The sequence below is a fragment of the Lagenorhynchus albirostris genome, chromosome 4 (assembly GCF_949774975.1).
Source record: "Lagenorhynchus albirostris chromosome 4, mLagAlb1.1, whole genome shotgun sequence".
Lineage (NCBI taxonomy): Eukaryota > Metazoa > Chordata > Mammalia > Artiodactyla > Delphinidae > Lagenorhynchus > Lagenorhynchus albirostris.
In genome coordinates, this window is record NC_083098.1 from 62,968,721 (window position 1) to 62,988,033 (window position 19,313).

The following is a 19,313-nucleotide window of genomic DNA, read 5'->3' on the forward strand; positions in this document are numbered from 1 at the left end:
TGGGAGAGTGAAGCTTTGGGCAGGTGTTGTGGCTTCTGGGGGGTTTCAGTGGGGAAGCCGCGCGAGTTTTTTGAGCTCGGGAGTGATCGGGTGCCGATAGCTAGAGTTAATTTACTTGTCGTGTTTCCTCAAGTCTTTTTGTAATCCCGGGCGTGACGGCGTCTTTCTCTTCAGAGAATCTTGCGATTTCTACTTTTTAGCCTAACTCCAGTTCCTAGTCCTCCAAATAATTTTCTGTCCTTAGAAGTATTGAAACGCCTTGAAAGTGTGTCTTTGCTTCAGAGTTGCTAGTGTAGAGAGGCGTCTGTTATTGACAGATAGTTTTCTGTGAGGCAGCTACTAGTTAAAAAGTGCAAGCTGTGAATGGCTGAAGGGGGCGGGAGCTCTTTTTTTGGTCTATTTCTGGACTCCCTTGGTATTCACTGTTATATATTTCAGACTTCGCTTATGGTTACCATACTTTATACAACCCTTAGCAGCCCCTATCCTAAACTTGTGTTTTCTACTTTATCTCCCCTTTTAAGATCTTCAGCATGGATTAATAAGATATTCCCATTTATAATGAAGTTATATATGGATGCTTGTATGCATAAAAAGATGTATTGTGGAGAAAAACTGTTACCTGCCATTTCAGTAAATAACGAATGTTACCCACCTTCAAGCCACCAGCAACTGCAGCTGCCTGCAGGGTGTGCCTAAGGGGAATTAAGGATGGAGAAAAACAGGAAGCTGGCCCTAGATAGTTATGAGACTTATATAAGGAATAACTTCAGTGAGCCCAGACTCTTGCATCTTCCCATTTATAGAGAAGCACTAAAAATCATTAACTTGAGGTGTCTGATTTTGATGTTTGACTACCTTTTTTTTCCCAGCCCAAACTCCTATATATCCTGGTCCCCCCCTTACATCTTTGGAGCAGTTCCTCAGAGCTCGCTGAGAGCCTGTCTACTGGGCTGTAGTCCTCAGTAAGGTCCCCGAATAAAACTTAACTCGCAAATTTTAAGTTGCCCATTTTTTTTCAGTTGACAGTTATATATAATGTAAACAGTGCAGGTGCTCATAGTAAAAAGTACTCCTATACCACCCTTTCGTACTGTTGAAGAAAAATGCATGATTGCTGGGTCATATGGTAAGAGTACATTTACTTTTGTAAGAAACCACCAAGCTGTCCTCCAAAGTGGCTGTACTGTTTTGCCTTCCAAAATGAGAGTTCCCGTTGTTCCACTTTTACAGTTGTCATTGTTCCAAGTTTGGTCACACAACCAGATGGGTAGTGGTATCTGGTTTTAACTTGCATTACTGCTTGACATATGATGTGGAGCATCTTTTCTTATATGCTTATTTGTCATCTGTATATCTTCTTAAATGAGGTGTCTGTTAAGGTCTTTGAACCAGTTATTTTTTAATTGGGTTTTCTTTTTGTTGAGTTTTAAGTGTTTTTTTATATTTTGGATAACAGTCCTTATCAGATGTGCCTTTTGCAACTATCTTCTCCTGGTCTGTGGCTTGTCTTCTCATTCTTTATCTCTTTTTTTTTAAACCATGATCTGTGTTTTATTTGTATCAGTGTTGGTATGTGTTTAAAATCTATGATTAATAATAATAATATTAATGATATTGTTAATAAACAACTTATTTTCTCACTGTGATCTCTGCCTTTCTGTTATGAATTTCTCCTATCTTTAAGAGGATGCCCTTCAAAATATGGGAAGCTTAGACTGGTTGAAGCTTGTCTTAGTTCTCACATTGATTGCTTTTCCTGCTTTTCATGCTTCCAGTCAACCTTCTGTAATCATTGCCCTTGTGTCTCCTTATTTCAAAGTTCTCTTTCCTTCTCCCGGGGTATTGCACTTGGCTTCTCAGACTGAGGAGGAGAGAGATAGACAAAACTGAAGCTGGAAGAGCAGCTGCTGGTCCACTCTGCTGTGTTCTCATTCTTTTGACCAAAGTTCACTTTTATTTTACAACAAAAGTTCTCACCAGAGCACTAGTGCAGACACACTGACACAAAGAGAAAAATCATTTTCCTGATAAAACACATCCAGCTGTTCAGATAGTAGTGATTCTTCAGAGTGATATGGTAAGATGCAAGTGCCCTTGACACAGCATAAGTATGTGTGCCACCTCATGTGCAGGGCTCCTTATAGACCCAGCTTGGTTCTTCTCCGGTGTTTTCTCTTGGAGTTGTACCTGATTTTATTACCAGTTTTCATTCAGATCCATTGGGGCATGGGATGATTCTGCTTTTGTTCCTTGGCCAGGAATCACTTGATCCTTAAAGTCTGGTGAGAAGACATGGCTAGGAGCAAATTCCCACAGTCCACTTTTAAAATACCTATCATAACCTTAGAGTTGTTTTGAGCCTTTTAGTTCTAACATCTGACTTTGCGTCATAACTCATTTGAAAGACAAGGGGAGAAGGGAGTTGAAAGATTATCCTCGGTCATTCCTGTACTTAAGTGGTTTCTAACTGGGTGTGATTTTGCCCTGTAGGAGACGTTTGGTGTTGTCTGGAAAAATTTGTGGTTGTCCTGAGAAAGCATCGATGAGGGGGTGCTAAGGGCATCTAGGTGGAGGCCAGGGATGCTGCAAGCATCCTCCCAATGCACAGGACAGGCCCTCACAACAAAGAGAGTCAGCCCCAAATGTCATTAGTGCTAGGGTTGAGAAACACTGCTGTATTGTATATTATTTTCTTTGAGAAAAATAATCTCACGGTGAATGGAAGAAACTAAAATTGAAATTGAGTGAAAAATTGCAAGTTTTTGAATGTGTATTTATTTTGAAAATCAAAAAATTTTGTGTTCTAACTTTTAATTTAGAATTAAGAGACCTCTTTTGTCTTATTCACCACTTGTTTTCTAGTGTGCCTAAATAGCATTTGGCCTTGTAGTAGGTGCTCAATTTCATATTTGCTGAAGGAAAGAACTGTCTTAGCCTTAAAATTTTTCTATTTAAAAGAGGAACAGAGTACTTTACAGGTGTTATTTAATGTACAAAAACATTTAGTGTGCAAATATGATGACTCTATCATTTTATTTATTAAATTAGGAGAAGAGTGACCTTAAATGAGGCCTTGGAAGGGAGTTAACTAACATTCTCAGGGTTTTACTTAAGTGTTTCAGAATGCTGAGTACTGATGAGAGACCTAAGTGCTTGAGTTAATTTTCCATCAAATGACTTGTGATAAAATGCAGATGTGTTAGATGTCTTTGTTCCTTAGTTTGCTATCTATAAAATAGATTAAATCTTTTGCTCCTTAGGTACCTCCTGAAGATAACAGGCTGTGTGAAACACTCTCACCTTCTTTAAAGAAAGACACTTTTATCTCATAAATTTTTGGTCTTATTTATTTGGCATATCAAAAAGATAACAAAAAATGGTGTTTGTGTGGTATACAATGCACTCGGCAAGGCTCTGGGAAGAATATAAGCTAGCTTAAAACAAAGTTTCTGCTCTCAAGTTTCTTAAAATCTAATAGAGGTCTTCATCTTTCTGAATAATTCAATTCAAAAGTGAAGCAAGGTGGCAGCAGTCACCGTGGGTGGGAAACTACAGTGGTCCAAAGTTGTGTGTAGGAGCCTTAGTAGAGTCAGGAGCGAGGCTCAGCTCAGGATGTCAGAGCATGAGTGGGGTAAAGAGAGTGTTCACATGGGGTGGGGTCATTTATATCCCATTGGGCCAAGGAAGAGTGCAGCTTACTAAACATTTTGTATTGGCAGCAATTTATTTATTTTAAAAAGCATACTATTCTTCCTATTACCACAAAATTTTCAACTAGAAAATTTATAGATTTTACAATTAAAAGATAGGACCCAAAGTATCACAAATATGCTCTCCACCTCCAATTTCAGCATGTCTATGTGTTTTATTTTTCCTGTTGCTTCCATTTATTGGGGCTGCTTCTTTGTTGGGGTTACCTCTTTTCTCTTTCTGGAAACATTCTAGCATCTTTTTATCCTCAGTTTTTCTGATATTTCATTCTTAACTTCCTAGGTATTTATCTTATGCTGGCCATTCACTCCTCATCCAGGACAATATCCTCTGAGCTTACTTTAGGCTGCTGCTTTTCTTCTGTTTCATCAGTTATCATGTTTCATTTGTTTTCCATCTTCCAGAAATCTGTTATATTTGTTTGTCCACAGATGGCCCTTTCTTCCATTCTTTTATTTATTTATTTATTTATTTTTGCGGTATGCGGGCCTTCTCACTGTCGTGGCCTCTCCCGTTGTGGAACACAGGCTCTGGACGCGCAGGCTTAGCGACCAAGGCTCACGGGCCCAGCCGCTCCGCGGCATGTGGGATCTTCCCGGACCAGGGCACAAACCTGTGTCCCCTGCATCGGCAGGTGGACTCTCAACCACTGCGCCACCAGGGAAGCCCCCCCATTCTCTTTCTTCATTGTCGTTTTATGCCAGTTTAGTCCTTTACTATTACTTCAGAGGGATCTCCTTGCAGGAAAAGGAGATAAATAGATATTGTTGGTCAACCAACTTGAATTACTGGAAGCCCAGATAGTATGATTTTGATGATGGAAGAGGTATGGGGGGAGGTGGAGGAGGAGGAAGAAGAGGAGGAAGAAGATGGAATAAATCCAAAGTAAGGAAATAGTATAAACAAACATTTGGAAACAGTGGATATGAGACAAGTTCTTTTTCACTTGATCCAGAAGATATTCCTCTTTATAGTATTATAATAGGCAGTCAGCAAATACTTGCTGAATGAGTGAATAAAGAACTTAAACTTTCACCAGATTGATGATTTACTTTTCTTTCAGGATCATCTCAAAAATGACTATAGAAGAAGATTTTGCCGACCTTCCAGGTGATTTGTGTACTTAAACTTTTAAGATGATTTTTATTTGCATCTTTGGAAAGTGGAATTTTTAAATGAAGAAAGGAAGAACTATTACCTCTGACTAAAATAATGATTTATGTACCCACTGGTTAAGTATAGTCATCTTAGTTATTTTATATTAACAGAGAAATATTAATGCAGGCAGTTCAATGACTTAATGGAGGTGAGAAAAGAAATTCGCCTGATAAATGATGGACCAGGAAGAGGCAGTTTCAATTCTGACTAAATGACAGCTATGGGGAAAGCACTCTAGAGTGGATTGAATGGAAATAATAGAAAGATGCAGTTTATTCCATGGGGCTAAAAGAAAAGGTGGGTGTGGTTCTAAAAGGGCAATAGAAGGATCTTTGTGGTGATGGAACTGTTCAGTATTTTGACTATGGTGGTCATATCTGAACCTTCAAATGTAATAAAGTGTATAGAACTAACTATATACACAAACATAAACACGCATATGAGTACATGTAGAACTGGAGAAATCTGAATAAGATCGGTGGATTCTGTCAACATCAGTATCCTGGTTGTGATAGTATACTATATGGCTTTGTGAAATGTTACCATTGCAGGAAACTGGATAAAGTGATCAAGGGACCTCTTCTATATTATTTCTTACAACTGCATGTGAATCTACAATTGTCTCAATACAAATTTTAATTAAAAATTTTATACTGATTCATTAGCTCCTTAAGATTAAAGGTATTGAATAGAAGTGCATTTGAGATCTTGGAGGGAAGACTGTGTTACTTGGAGCTGATAGGACTTGTGACCATAGAGTCTTCATTAAAGAAGCATTTCAGGATTGATTGAATATGTTCAAAAAAGTTTATGTTCTTGTTTAGATAGAGCAGTAGTCTAAAACAGCTTTAGACGTGGCTATTTAGTCAGGGTATATAATTGTTAATGTAGACAATGACATACTACTTCACATACTTTTCTGGGAACTCTTGGACTGTCAAATACTTGTTTTATCCTCATAATAAAGGTGATATTTTTCCCATTAAGTAAAAATTAAGATTTTATAATAAGGAGATATGGAATTTTCAAGGTAGATGTTAATAAGTAGCAAATATCTTTTGGAGATGATATGTTAACATTTTCCCTTCTTTCCTTCTTATTAGGGCACCTGACATTAATACAGAGCAAGGCCAGAATATACTGGAAATCTTACTAGACTGTTTTGAAGAAAAAAGTAAGGTTTCATTTATAGATGGACTTTGAGGGTTGGGATGGATGAAAATGTAAATTTGTCCATTAATACCAAATTCAGCAAATATGTTCTAGCATTTCAATATATGAAATATTTTCCCAGGAATTTTTTTTTTTTTTTCCCCCGGTACCCGGGTCTCTCACTGCTGTGGCCTGTCCCGTTGTGGAGCACAGGCTCCAGACGCGCAGGCTCAGCGGCCATGGCTCACGGGCCCAGCCGCTCTGCGGCATGCGGGATCTTCCTGGACCGGGGCACAAACCCATGTCCCCTGCATCGGCAGGCGGACTCTCAACCACTGTGCCACCAGGGAAGCCCCTTTCTAGGAATTTTGAGTACATATGCAGTCCTTCATGTACCTTCCGGTATACTGAAGATAATACTGGCAAAAATGAGAATAATTTGTTATTCCCTTTAGTTCACACTAGATTCCTATAGTCTAGAATTCCATAAATAATTATCATACACAAGAGAAAGTATTTCATTAATGGAAATAAATGTGCAGAATTATTGGGATCACTGGAGAGCTTGAGATAATGTTTGGTGATTTGCACCCCTTTCTAAAGAAAAGAGTATAATGGCAAAAACTTTTCCTAGTGCTGGTCAGCGTCAGAAGGTATTGGAATAAAAGAATAGGCCAACCAAAGAAAAACACAGTGGAAAAGTATCTTTTCTTTACAAGTTCTGAAAGAAGAACTGGCACATATTTCTTCAGGAATCTTGCTTGTCTTTTTCAGTCCTGATGCCTTCTAGGAACATTTGAATATTGAATTGATGTCTGTACTTAAGTTAAACTAATTGCGCTTAAAAGAGTCAAAAGACTTCTTCACATACCATGTAGGGCTTCTTTTAATTGTAACCAAAAAATTTTATACATGTTTTGTTTTAACTTGTTTTAGGTCTTGCCAGTGATTTTAGCACAAATTCCACAAAATCAGTGCTTTATTCAACACCTAAAATAAAAGACATTTGTGTTCAGTCACCAAGTAAAGAGGTAAGTCAAAAAGGAGAACTGGTACAAATTTAATAGTTTAGTGAGTGAACAATGCACAATATATAGTTAGATACATTTTAGTTGTTTGTAAGTCTTATTCTTAAAAAGGAACCCTATATTCCCATTGAGTTTATATAAAATTGAGATATTTTGTGAAAATTTTGGTCTGACCTTTCCTGTGTTTGAAATTGGAGGTCTGGGAATTAGAATTATCAAATTTTAACACAATTATTTTTCACTCTTACTTAAATGATGCCTAAATTAGGTTTTTTGGAAAGTGGGCAACTACTGAAGTTCCTAATCCAGGTTGGCAAGTTTGGTTATTTTCTGAAAACTGAAGGCAATTTGCTAAACAGGGGAATCAATCTTTTATTGATTATATATCTTAAGAGGATAGGTTGACCTAACTCTACAAAATAGCAGACTTTGGAATAGAGTTTTTGAAGCTAATGATTAAAGACAAATATTCAAAAGCACAATACTAATTACAAGAATTGTGTATAGACATACCTTGTTTTATTGTGCTTTGCTTTCTTGCCCTTCACAGATAGTGCATTTTTTACAAATTGAAGGTTTGTGGTAACCCTGTGTCAAGCAAGTCTGTCAGCGCCATTATTCCGACAGTATTTGCTTGCTTCATGTCTCTGTGTCATATTTTGGTAATTCTTACAATATTTCAGACATTTTCATTATAATTATATTTGTTATGATGATCTGTGATCAGAGATCTTTGATGTTACCATTGCAAAAAAATTATGACTTCCAGAACTCTCAGATGATGGTTAACATTAAATATTTTTTAATTAAGGTATGTACTTTTTTTTAGACATAATGCTATTGCACACTTAATATACTACAGTATAGTGTAAACATAACTTTTATATGCACTGGGAAATCAAAAAATTCATGTGACTTGCTTTATTGCAGTACTCGCTTTATTGGGGTGGTCTGGAACTAACCCTGCAATATCTCTGAGGAATACCTGTAGTTATAGAAATAACATTCACTAGAAACTTGAATAAACAAATAAACACATAGAGCCTTTTGGTTCCAAGAAATGAAGACATCCATTTCTGTCAGAATTGAGAGACCTTCTTTATTGTGATAAATTATATTGATTTTTGAAAGTTAAATCAACTAAGTTTCCTGGGATAATCTTGACTTGGTCATAAAGTATTAACCTGTTTTGATTTGGTTTGCCAATATTTTAAAAATTTATTTATTTATTTATTTTTGGCTGTGTTGGGTCTTCGTTTCTGTGCGAGGGCTTTCTCTAGTTGCGTCGAGCGGGGGCCACTCTTCATCGTGGTGCGCGGGCCTCTCACTATCGCGGCCTCTCTTGTTGCGGAGCACAGGCTCCAGACGCGCAGGCTCAGTAGTTATGGCTCACGGGCCCAGTTGCTCCCTGGCACATGGGATCTTCCCAGACCAGGTCTCGAACCCGTGTCCCCTGCATTGGCAGGCAGCTTCTCAACCACTGCGCCACCAGGGAAGTCCCAGGTTTGCCAATATTTAAGATGTTTTCATCTGTGTTCATGAACAATATTGTCTTTTTTTTCTTTTCTCAAAATGTTCTTGTTGGACTTTGGTATCAAGGTTATGGTACAGGTTCCACTTTTAGGAAGGATGTAACAGATTGCAGTAAGTCAACACTCCTGCTGAAGAGCTGGTTAAAAAAAAATAATAAAATGCAAACAAATCATGTTTTTAGAGACATGTGGAACTGTGGAAGCAACAAGGACTAGATGAACTAAAATTTCAAAGGGTGGAATCCTTAGAATATGAGTTGATGACTGTTGGTCATTTTCTTCCCTGAGGGTATCTGTTAATTTTGGGCAAAAGCTGAGGATTTTAGGTTGGTCCAGACAGTGTGAGTCCACTGAGGGAAAGCAGAGATTTTGTCACTTGTGTAGGGATGGCATGACAAATTGGAATTCTGGAGGTGCCTCAAATGGATAGCCACTTTTCCTTAAAGAACATTTGTAAGTTCTGAGGTAGTGAAGAACTTTAGGCCAGAATGGTGGACTGAAACATGTAGTCTTGCTGTGCTAAGTAGGTAAAGTCCTACTGCAGGAAAGTGACCCACCACCAATAGGCATTTGACACATTTTGAACAATTTGAGGCCAGAGGCTAAAAAGTTGAGCAAAAACCTCTAAAGGGCTGAACTGAATATCTCACAATCTTTAAGGGCTAAATAGGCTCACTAGGCTCTCAGTAACCCAGGAGAGGGCATTCTGAAGAACAGGGCAGGTTACGAGTGGACTGAGTCTTACTAAAATGTCATGTCAGACCCAGCTCAGTCCTTGAGAGTGAGGATCTAATCATTTCAATCCAATCTGTTTAAAAGGAGAAAAGGAGAACCTTCTCTATAGAGAGATATTACTGGAAGCTTCTACTTTCTTTTAAAAAAATCAAGCCTTTTGTTTTGAGATAATTGTAGATTTATAGCAGTTGTAACAAATAGTAGAGTTCAGGACTGTGTATGGTTTACCTAGTTTCCTCTAAAGGTAACATCTTGCAAAACTATAGTACAACATTACAACCAGGATATTGACTGATACAGACAGGTTACAGAAAAATTCCATCACTATAGGATCCCTCTTATCCTTTTATAACAAGTTGCTTCTCTCTCACCCTTACTCCCTCAACTCCTGAAACCCCTAATCTAGTCTTCATTTTTACAGTTTTGTCATTTCAAGAATGTTGTTTAAATGGAGTCATATAGTATATAACTTTTTGGAATTGTCTTTTTCACTCAGGATAATTCTCTGGCGATTCATCCAGGTTTTTGTGTGTATCAATAATTTGTTTCTTTTTATTGCTGAGTGGTATTTCATGGTATGGATATACCACAGTTTGCTTAGCCATTTGCTTATCTCTTAGTTTTCTCTTGATTTAGTTGTCTTGGTTTTTAAATTTGTTGATATTCTGTGCACCTCTGACTAATTTATCACCAATTTCTGTGACAGAGTTATAAATGTTTTCTCAGTGTATATAGACACATCAAGTAATTTATCATTTTCAGTTTTTTTCTGGAGCTATCCTTCCTAGATCTCTCTTCTCTATTTTTTGTTTCTGTCCACCTTTAGGCCTGTCATGTTAGTGTTGTCAATGTGATTTCCGTTTATCATCCAGGGAAGTCCCTTCTCTTTTGTCCTGTTCTGTAGCTCATATTTCTTGCCCTGTTTCTTTTTTTTTTTTTTGGTGGGGCTCATCCTTTAGTAGCGTTCTGAGAATTTAAGACCTTAAATGTTTGAAAATACCATGACTTTACCCTCATGATGGGTAATTATGTGTATAGAATTCTAGGCTGGAAATGATTCTCTTTCAGACTTCTAAAGACATGCTCTATTTCTTTTAAAGTTTCTTGTGGTGTTGAGAATATTGCTCTGATTCCTTGATCCTTTGTGAGCCACTATTTTTTCATGTTTGCAAGCTTTGAGAATCTTGTCATCTGTCTTTATTGATTTGAAATTTCATGATATTCCTCGATGTTAGGTTCTTCTAATTCTTTTAATTAAGATTTCTTCTAAGAGTTTCTGTTTCATACAAGTACCTTTTTTGCTTACTTTGCTCATTACCTTTTACACTAGAGCTTTTTGTCAAATGTCCAGTGGTCCAGTGATCCTTATCGGTCTCACTTTTAAGGATGAAAAACTAAAATGGTGATTGGAAGCTGTATTTGCAGAGTTAGAGTTGTACATTGGTAGATTTCACCATGGTATGATTTGTCTGGGCCACATCATTGTGGATGTCCAGTTGTTAATATCTGCAGGTTTTTTTCTCTTGACTTGATAAGTTTTTCTGACAAAGAATTCTTTCCTGCTTAGGGGTCTGATTCTAACTGAGTGTTCTCAGCCAGGTGAGCAAGGGGAAAGGTGCAATTTGAATACTTGCACTTAATATTTCTGTTTTCAATGTGTTACTCTTACCTTCAGTTATATTTCATGTCTTTGAGCTCACAGTCTCTCTGATTCAAAACTCAAGGGAGTAAACATCTAATCTTCTGTTTGGGTAGGAAGAGGAGGGACTCAGTGACTGACTGCTTTCTATACTTACATTTAAAAATGAAAAAAAATTTTTATTACAGAAATTTTTTTTATTGGAGTATAATTTTTTAAATTTTTATTTATTTTATTTTATTATTTTTATTTTTGGCTGCGTTGGGTCTTCGTTGCTGCGCGTGGGATTTCTCTAGTTGTGGCGAGCTGGGGCTACTCTTGGTTGCGGTGTGCAGGCTTCTCATTGCGGTGGCTTTTCTTGTTGCAGAGTATGGGCTTTAGGCGCATGGGCTTCAGTAGTTGTGGCTCGCAGGCTCTAGAGCTCAGGCTCAGTAGTTGTGGTGCATGGGCTTAGTTGCTCTGCGGCATGTGGAATTTTCCCGGACCAGGGCTCGAACCTGTGTCCCCTGCATTGGCAGGCGGATTCTTAACCACTGCACCACCAGGCAAGTTCCTATTGGAGTATAATTGCTTTACAATGTTGTGTTAGTTTCTGCTGTACAACACAGTGAATCAGCTATATGTCTACATATATTCCCTGCCTCTTGGACCTCCCTCGCATCCCCCACCATCCCACCCTTCTAGGTCATCACAGAGCACCAAGCTGTCCTCCCTGTGCTATACTGCAGGTTCCCACTAGCTATCTATTTTACACGTGGTAGTGTTTTTATATCAAACCTAATCTCCCAGTTCATCCCACCCTCCCCTTCCACCTCTATGTTCACATGTCCATCCACTACATCTGCGTCTCTATTCCTGCCCTGGAAATAGGTTCATCTGTACTATTTTTCTAGATTCCACATATATCCATTAATATATGAAATTTGTTTTTCTCTTTCTGACTTACTTCACTCTGTATGACAGACTCTAGGTCCATCCACATATCCACAGATGACCCAGTTTCATTCCTTTTTATGGCTGAGTAATATTCCATTATATATACATATATATAATGGAATATTACTCAGCCATAAAAAGGAATGAAATGGAATGAAATATATATATGTATATATATATACATATGTACATATATATGTATATATACATATACATATATATACATAAAATGGAATGAAATATATATATGTATATATATATATACACATCACATCTTTTATCCATTCATCTGTCAGTAGACATTTAGGTTGTTTCCATGACCTGGCTATTGTAAATATTGCTGCAGAGAACATTGGGGTACATGTGTCTTTCTGAATTACAGTTTCTCAGGGTATATGCCCGGTAGTGGGATTGCTGGGTCATATGGTAGTTCTATTTTTAGTTTTTTAAGGAACCTCCATACTGTTCTCCACAGTGGCTGTATCAATTTACATTCCCACCAGCAGTGCAGGAGGGTTCCCTTTTCTCCTCACCCTTTCCAGCATTTATTGTTTGTAGATTTTTTGATGATGGCCATTCTGACCAGTGTGAGGTGATACCTCATTATAGTTTTGATGTGCATTTCTCTAATGATTAGTGATGTTGAGCATCTTTTCATATGTTTGTTGACTATCTGTATAACTTGTTCTGAGAAATGTCTATTTAGGTCTTCCACTCATTTTTTGATTGGATTGTGTTTTTTTTTTTTAAATTATTTATTTAATTTATTTATTTTTGGCTGCATTGGGTCTCCATTGCTGCGTGCGGGCTTTCTCTAGTTGCAGTGAGCAGGGGCTTCTCATTGCGGTGGCTCCTCTTGTTGCAGAGCACAGGCTCTAGGCACGCGGGCTTCAGTAGTTGTGGCACGCGGGCTCAGTAGTTGTGGTTCAAGGGCTTAGTTGCTCCGCGGCATGTGGGATCCTCCCGGACCAGGGATCGAACCCGTGTCCCCTGCATTGGCAGGTGGATTCTTAACTACTGCGCCACCAGGGAAGCCCGGATTGTGTTTTTTTTGATATTGAGCTGGCCGAGCTGTTTGTATAATTTGGAGATTAATCCTTTGTCTGTTGTTTCATTGCAAATATTTTCTCCCATTCTGAGGGTTGTCTTTTCATCTTGTTTATGGTTTCCTTTGCTGTGTAAAATCTTTTAAGTTTAATTAGGTCCCATTTGTTTATTTTTGTTTTTATTTTCATTACTCTAGGAGGTGGGTCAAAAAGGACCTTGCTGTGATTTATGTCATAGAATGTTCTTCCTATGATTTCCTCTAAGAGTTTTATAGTGTCTGGCCTTAACGTTTAGGTCTGTAATCCATTTTGAGTTTATTTTTGTGTATGGTGTTAGGGAGTGTTCTAATTTCATTCTTTTATGTGTAGCTGTCCAGTTTTCCCAACACCACTTATTGAAGAGGCTGTCTTTTCTCCATTGTATATTCTTGCCTCCTTTGTCATAAGTTAGTTGACCATAGGTGTGTGGGTTTATCTCTGGGTTTTCTATCATGTACCATTGATCTGTATTTCTGTTTTTGTGCCAGTACCATACTGTCTTGATGACTCTAGCTTTGTAGTACAGTCTGAAGTCAGGGAGCCTGATTCCTCCATCTCCATCTTTATTTCGCAAGATTGCTTTGGCTATTTGGGGTCTTTTGTGCTTCCATACAAATTAAAAAATTTTTTGTTCTAGTTCTGTGAAAAATGACATTGGTAATTTGATAGGGATTGCATTCAATCTGTAGATTGCTTTGTGTAGTATAGTCATTTTCACAGTATTGATTCTTCCCATCCAAGAACATGGTATATCTCTCCATCTGTTTGTGTCATCTTTGATTTCTTTCATCAGTGTTTTACAGTTGATTTCTTTCATGAGTGTTTTACAGTTTTCTGTGTACAGGTCTTTTGCCTCCTTAGGGAGGTATTCCTAGGTATTTTATTTTATTCTTTTTGTTGCAATGCTGAGTGGAATTGTTTCCTTAATTTCTCTTTCTGATCTTTCGTTGTTAGTGTATAGGAATGCAAGAGATTTCTGTGCATTAATTTTGTATCCTGCAACTTTACCATATCCATTGATTAGCTCTAGTAGTTTTCTGGTGGCATCTTTAGGATTCTCTATATATAGCATCATGTCATCTGCAAAAAGTGGCAGTTTTACTTCTTTTCCAATTTGGATTCCTTTTATTTCTTTTTCTTCTCTGATTGCTGTGGCTAAAAGTTCCAAAACTGTGTTGAATAATAGTGGTGAGAGTGGACATCCTTGTCTTGTTCCTGATCTTAGAGGAAATGCTTTCAGTTTTTCCCCACTAAGAATGATGTTTGCTGTGGGTTTGTTGTATATGGCCTTTATTATGTAGAGGTAGGTTCCATCTAAGCCCACTTTCTGGAGAGTTTTTATCATAAATGGGTGTTGAATTTTGTCAAAAGCTTTTTCTTCATCTATTGAGATGACCATATGGTTTTTATTCTTCAGTTTGTTAATGTGGTGTATCACATTGATTAATTTGCATTTATTGAAGAATCCTTGCATCCTTGGGATAAATCCCACTTGATCATGGTGTATGATCCTTCTAATGTGTTGTTAGATTCTGTTTGCTAGTATTTTGTTGAGGATTTTTGCGTCTATGTTCAGCAGTGATATTGGTCTGTAATTTTCTTTTCTTGTGATATCTTTGTCTGGTTTTGGTATCAGGGTGATGGTGGCCTCACAGAATGAGTTTGGGAGTGTTCATCTCTCTGCAGTTTTTTGGAAGAGTTTGAGAATGATAGGTGTTAACTCTTCTCTAAATGCTTGGTAGAATTCAACTGTGAAGCCATCTGGTCCTGGACTTTTGTTTGTTGGAAGATTTTTAGTTACAGTTTAGATTTCATTACTTGTGATTGGTCTGTTTATATTTTCTATTTCTTCCTGGTTCAGTCTTGGAAGTTTGTACCTTTCCAAGAATTTGTGTATTTCTTCTGGGTTTTCCATTTTATTGGCATATAGTTGCTTGTAGTAGTGTCTTATGATTCTTTGTATTTCTGTGATGTCAGTTGTAATTGCTCCTTTTTAATTTCTAAGTTTTTTTTTTTTACAAATTTATTTAATTAATTTATTTTTGTCTGCCTTGGGTCTTCGTTGCTGCACGTGAGCTTTCTCTAGTTTTGGTGAGCGGGGGCTACTCTTCGTTGTGCTGCGCATGCTTCTCATTGCTATGGCTTATTTTGTTGTGAAGCACAGGCCCTAGAGTGAGTGGCTTCAGTAGTTGTGATTCATGGGCTCAGTAGTTGTGGCTCATGGGCTCTGGAGTGCAGGCTCAGTAGTTGTGGCGCACGGGCTTAGTTGCTCCGCGGCATGTGGGATCTTCCTGCACCAGGGCTTGTACCCGTGTCCCCTGCGTTGGCAGGCATGATTCTTAACCACTGTGCCACCAGGGAAGTCCCTCATTTCTAATTTTATTGATTTGAGTTCTCTCCCTTTTTTTCTTGATGATCCTGGCTAAGGGTTTATCAATTTTGTTTATCTTCTCAAAGAACCAACTTCTGGTTTCATTGATCTTTGCTATTATTTTCTTCATTTCTGTTTCATTTATTTCTGGTCTGATCTTTATGGCTTCTTTCCTTCTACTAATTTTGGGATTTCTTTGTTCTTCTTTCTCTTTTTGCTTTAGGTGTAAGATTAGATCATTTATTTGAGAGTTTTTTTGTTTCTTGAGGTGACATTGAATTGGTATAAACTTCCCTCTTGGAACTGCTTTTGCTGTGTCCCATAGGTTTGGGGCCATTGTGTTTTCATTGTCATTTGTTTCTATGTATTTTTTATTTCCTCTTTGATTTCTTCAGTGATCTCTTCGTTATTTAGCAGCACACTGTTTAGCTTCCATATTTATTTTTTTACAGTTTTTTTCCTGTAATTGATTTCTAATCTCATAGCCGTGTGGTCGGAAAAGATGCTTGATACGATTTCAGTTTTCTTAAATAACGCGAGGCTTGATTTGTGACCCAAGATGTGATCTATCCTGGAGAATGTTCCATGTGCACTTGAGAAGAAAGTGTATTCTGCTGCTTTTGGGTGGAATGTCCTGTAAATTTCAATTAAACCTGTCTGGTCTATTGTGTCATTTAAAGCTGGTATTTCATTACTTATTTTCTGTCTGGACGATCTGTCCTCTGGTGTGAGTGGGGTGTTTTAAGTCCCCCACTATTATTGTGTTACTGTTGTTTTCCCCTTTTATGGCTTCTAGCATTTGCCTTATGTTTATGTTGGGTACATAAATACTTATAATTGTTATATCTTCTTCTTGGATTGATCTCTTGATGATTATGTAGTGTCCTTCCTTATCTCTTGTAACAGTCTTCATTTTAAAGTCTGTTTTGTCTTACATGAGTATTGCTACTCCAGCTTTCTTTTGACTTCCATATTCATGGAATGTCTTTTTTCATCCCCTCACTTTCAGTCTGTATGTGTCCCTAGATCTGAAGTGGGTTTCTTGTAGACAGCATATATATGGGTCTTGTTTTTGTATCCATTCAGCCAGTCTGTGTATTTTGGTCGGAGCATTTAATCCATTTACATTCAAGGTAATTATTGATACCTATGTTCCTATTACCATTTTCTTAATTGTCTTGGTTTGTTTTTGTGGGTCTTTTTCTTTTCCGCCTAGAGAAGTTCCTTTCACATTTGTCACAAAGCTGGTTTGGTGGTGCTGAATTCTCTTAACTTTTGCTTATCTGTAAACATTTTGATTTGTCCATCAAATCTGAATGAGATCCTTGCTGGGTAGAGTAATCTTGGTTGTAGGTTTTTCCCTTTTATCACTTGAAATATATCCTGCCACTCCCTTCTGGCCTGCAGAGTTTATGCTGAAAAATAAGCTGATAACTGTATGGGGATTCCTTTGTATGTTATTTGTTGCTTTACCCTTGCTGCTTTTAGTATTTTTGCTTTGAATTTAATTTTTGTTAGTTTGATTAATATGTGTCTTGGTGTGTTTCTCCTAGGGTTTATCCTGTATAGGACTCTCTGTGCTTCCTGGACTTGAGTGGCTATTTCCTTTCCCATGTTAGGGAAGTTTTTAACTATAATCTCTTCAAATATTTTTTCTGACCCTTTCTCTTTCTTTTCTTCTTCTGGGACCCCTATAATTCAGATATTGGTGCATTTAATGTTTGTCCCAGAGGTCTCGGAGACCGTTCTCAATTCTCTTCTTTCTTTTCTCTTTATTCTGCTCTTCGGCAGTTATTTCCACTATTCTCTTTCAGCTCACTTATTTGTTCTTCCGCCTCAGGTATTCTGCTATTGATTCCTTCTAGAATATTTTTCATTCTAGTTATTGTGATGTTCATCACTGTTCGTTTTTTAGTTCTTCTAGGTCTTTGTTATATATTTCTTGTATTTTCTTGATCCATGCCTCCATTCTATTTCTGAGATTTTGGAACATCTTTACCATCATTACTCTGAATTCTTTTTCAGGTTGGTTGCCTATTTCTTCTTCATTTATTTGGTCTTGTAGGTTTTTACCTTGCTTCTTCATCTGTAACATATTTTTTTGTTGTCTCATCTTTTTATTTTTTTGGTGGGTGGGGCTGTGTTCCTGTCTTACAGGTTGTTTGGCCTGAGGCGTCGGCACTGGAGCTTGCAAGCAGTTGGGTGGAGCTGGGTCTTGGTGCCAAGATGAGGACCTCTGGGAAACCTCACTCTGATTAATATTCCCTGGGGTATGAGGTTCTCTGTTAGTCTAGCAGTTTGGACTCCGCGTTCCCACAACAGGAGCTCATGCCTGACCCCCAGCTTGGGAGCCAAGATCCTACAAGCTGCACCGTGTGGCAGAAAAACAAAACAAAAACAAAAGGCAAAAGTATAACAAAGAATAAAAAATAAAATAAAATTAGAAAAGTAAAAATTTATTAGAAAATATATATATAAATGAAACAACAACAAGGTAAAACAGAACCAGAACAGGAAAAAAAAAAAAAAAGAAAAAACCAAACAAACCAGAGAAGGCCTTTGCTGTGGGGTGGCAGGACCTAGGTTCAAGACCCATGGGGCTGGAAAAGTCCCTGAGGGGGGCTTCCCTGGTGGCACAGTGATTGCGGGTCCGCCTGCCGATGCAGGGGACACGGGTTCATGCCCCGGTCTGGGAAGATGCCACATGCCGTGGAGTGGCTAGGCCCATGAGCCATGACCACTGAGCCTGCACATCCGGAGCCTGTGCTCCGCAACAGAAGAGGCCACAACAGTGAGAGGCCCGCGTACTGCAAAAAAAAAAAAAAAAAAAGTGCCTGAGGGGACCTTGAGTGTAGGGGTTTTGGCCTGGGACCCCAGCAGAGTAGCTGGGGACCGAGAGCTTGGGGGAAACTCTGGCCACGTTCCCCTCTGATTCCCCAATCCCCTGAAGGTCTCTCCCTGTCCTGCCAATCCCCTCGCCATGGGTGGGCCCCTCCTGAACATGGGAACTCCTCCCCTCCCCCAGCCACCCCTCAGGGGCACTGGTCCCGTATTGTCTCTACTTTTCCTCCCCACGTGTCCCACCTGGTCACTTGGGGGTTCCTCCTGTCCCCATAGGTGTCTGAGGTCCACCACTAGTGCCTGGTAGATGCTCTAGCTGTGTGGAGACACGAATTCCATGTCCTCCTACTCCACCATCTTGACTCTGCTCCCCCCATACATCCTTTAACAACTCTTCTGTTTGCAGGCCCTACCTGGAGCCCCTCTTTTAGAGGTGCATTGTACCTTGAAAAACTGAACTTATGGGTTTCTCCTTAAACATAAATCTGTCAGCTTCTGGGCTTACTTCATTGTTAGCATGTTTCTGGTCTTTCTGGGCTGCTCAGTTGCTACTAATCTGCTTTCCAACCTAAAAGAGTTTATTGATGTCTCTCATCTACTCCCTTCTCTTTCTCTTCATCCTTCTGGGTTTATACATTTAAAAAAAATCCTTAGTGGGACTTCCCTGGTGATGCATTGCTTAAGAATCTGCCTGCCAATGCAGGGGGCATGAGTTTGATCCCTGGTCTGGGAAGATCCCACATGCCGTGGAGCAGCTAAGCCTGTGTGCCACAGCTACTGAACCTGCACTCTAGATCCCACGAGCCACAACTACTGAGCCCATGTGCCACAACTACTGAAGCCTGTGCACCTAGAGTCCGTGCTCCACAACAGGAGAACCACTTCAATGAGGAGCCTGCACACTGCAACGAAGAGTAACCCCCGCTCGCCACAACTAGAGAAAGCCTGCGCACAGCGGCAAAGACCCAATGCCGACAAAAATAAATAAATAAAATAAATTTAAAAAAAAAAGAATGCATTAAAAAAAATCCTTGGTGAGGTTTCAAAAGGGTGTAGAATATAATGAAAACTTGCTTTTGTTACTTTACGTAATTGAGTTCCATAGTGTATCCGCTGAACTAG

General features: G+C 38.6%; 1 protein-coding gene and 1 pseudogene across 7 annotated transcripts in view; one reads left to right on the top strand and one right to left on the bottom strand.

Annotated features, from left to right (window-relative positions):
- Nucleotides 1–19,313, top strand: part of CENPC (centromere protein C) — a 91,760-nt gene that overhangs the window by 270 nt on the left and 72,177 nt on the right. For all 7 annotated transcript variants that reach the window (XR_009540304.1, XR_009540305.1, XM_060148082.1 and 4 more), the window contains exons 2-4: nt 4,778–4,824; nt 5,976–6,046; nt 6,961–7,055. Coding sequence is in view for 5 of the 7 variants with exons in the window: in XM_060148082.1 (XP_060004065.1) it covers nt 4,778–4,824; nt 5,976–6,046; nt 6,961–7,055 (213 nt within the window). In the remaining 2 variants the exon portion in view is untranslated. The remainder of the gene's footprint in view (nt 1–4,777; nt 4,825–5,975; nt 6,047–6,960; nt 7,056–19,313) is intronic.
- Nucleotides 2,142–2,297, bottom strand: LOC132519319 (large ribosomal subunit protein eL39-like; annotated as a pseudogene).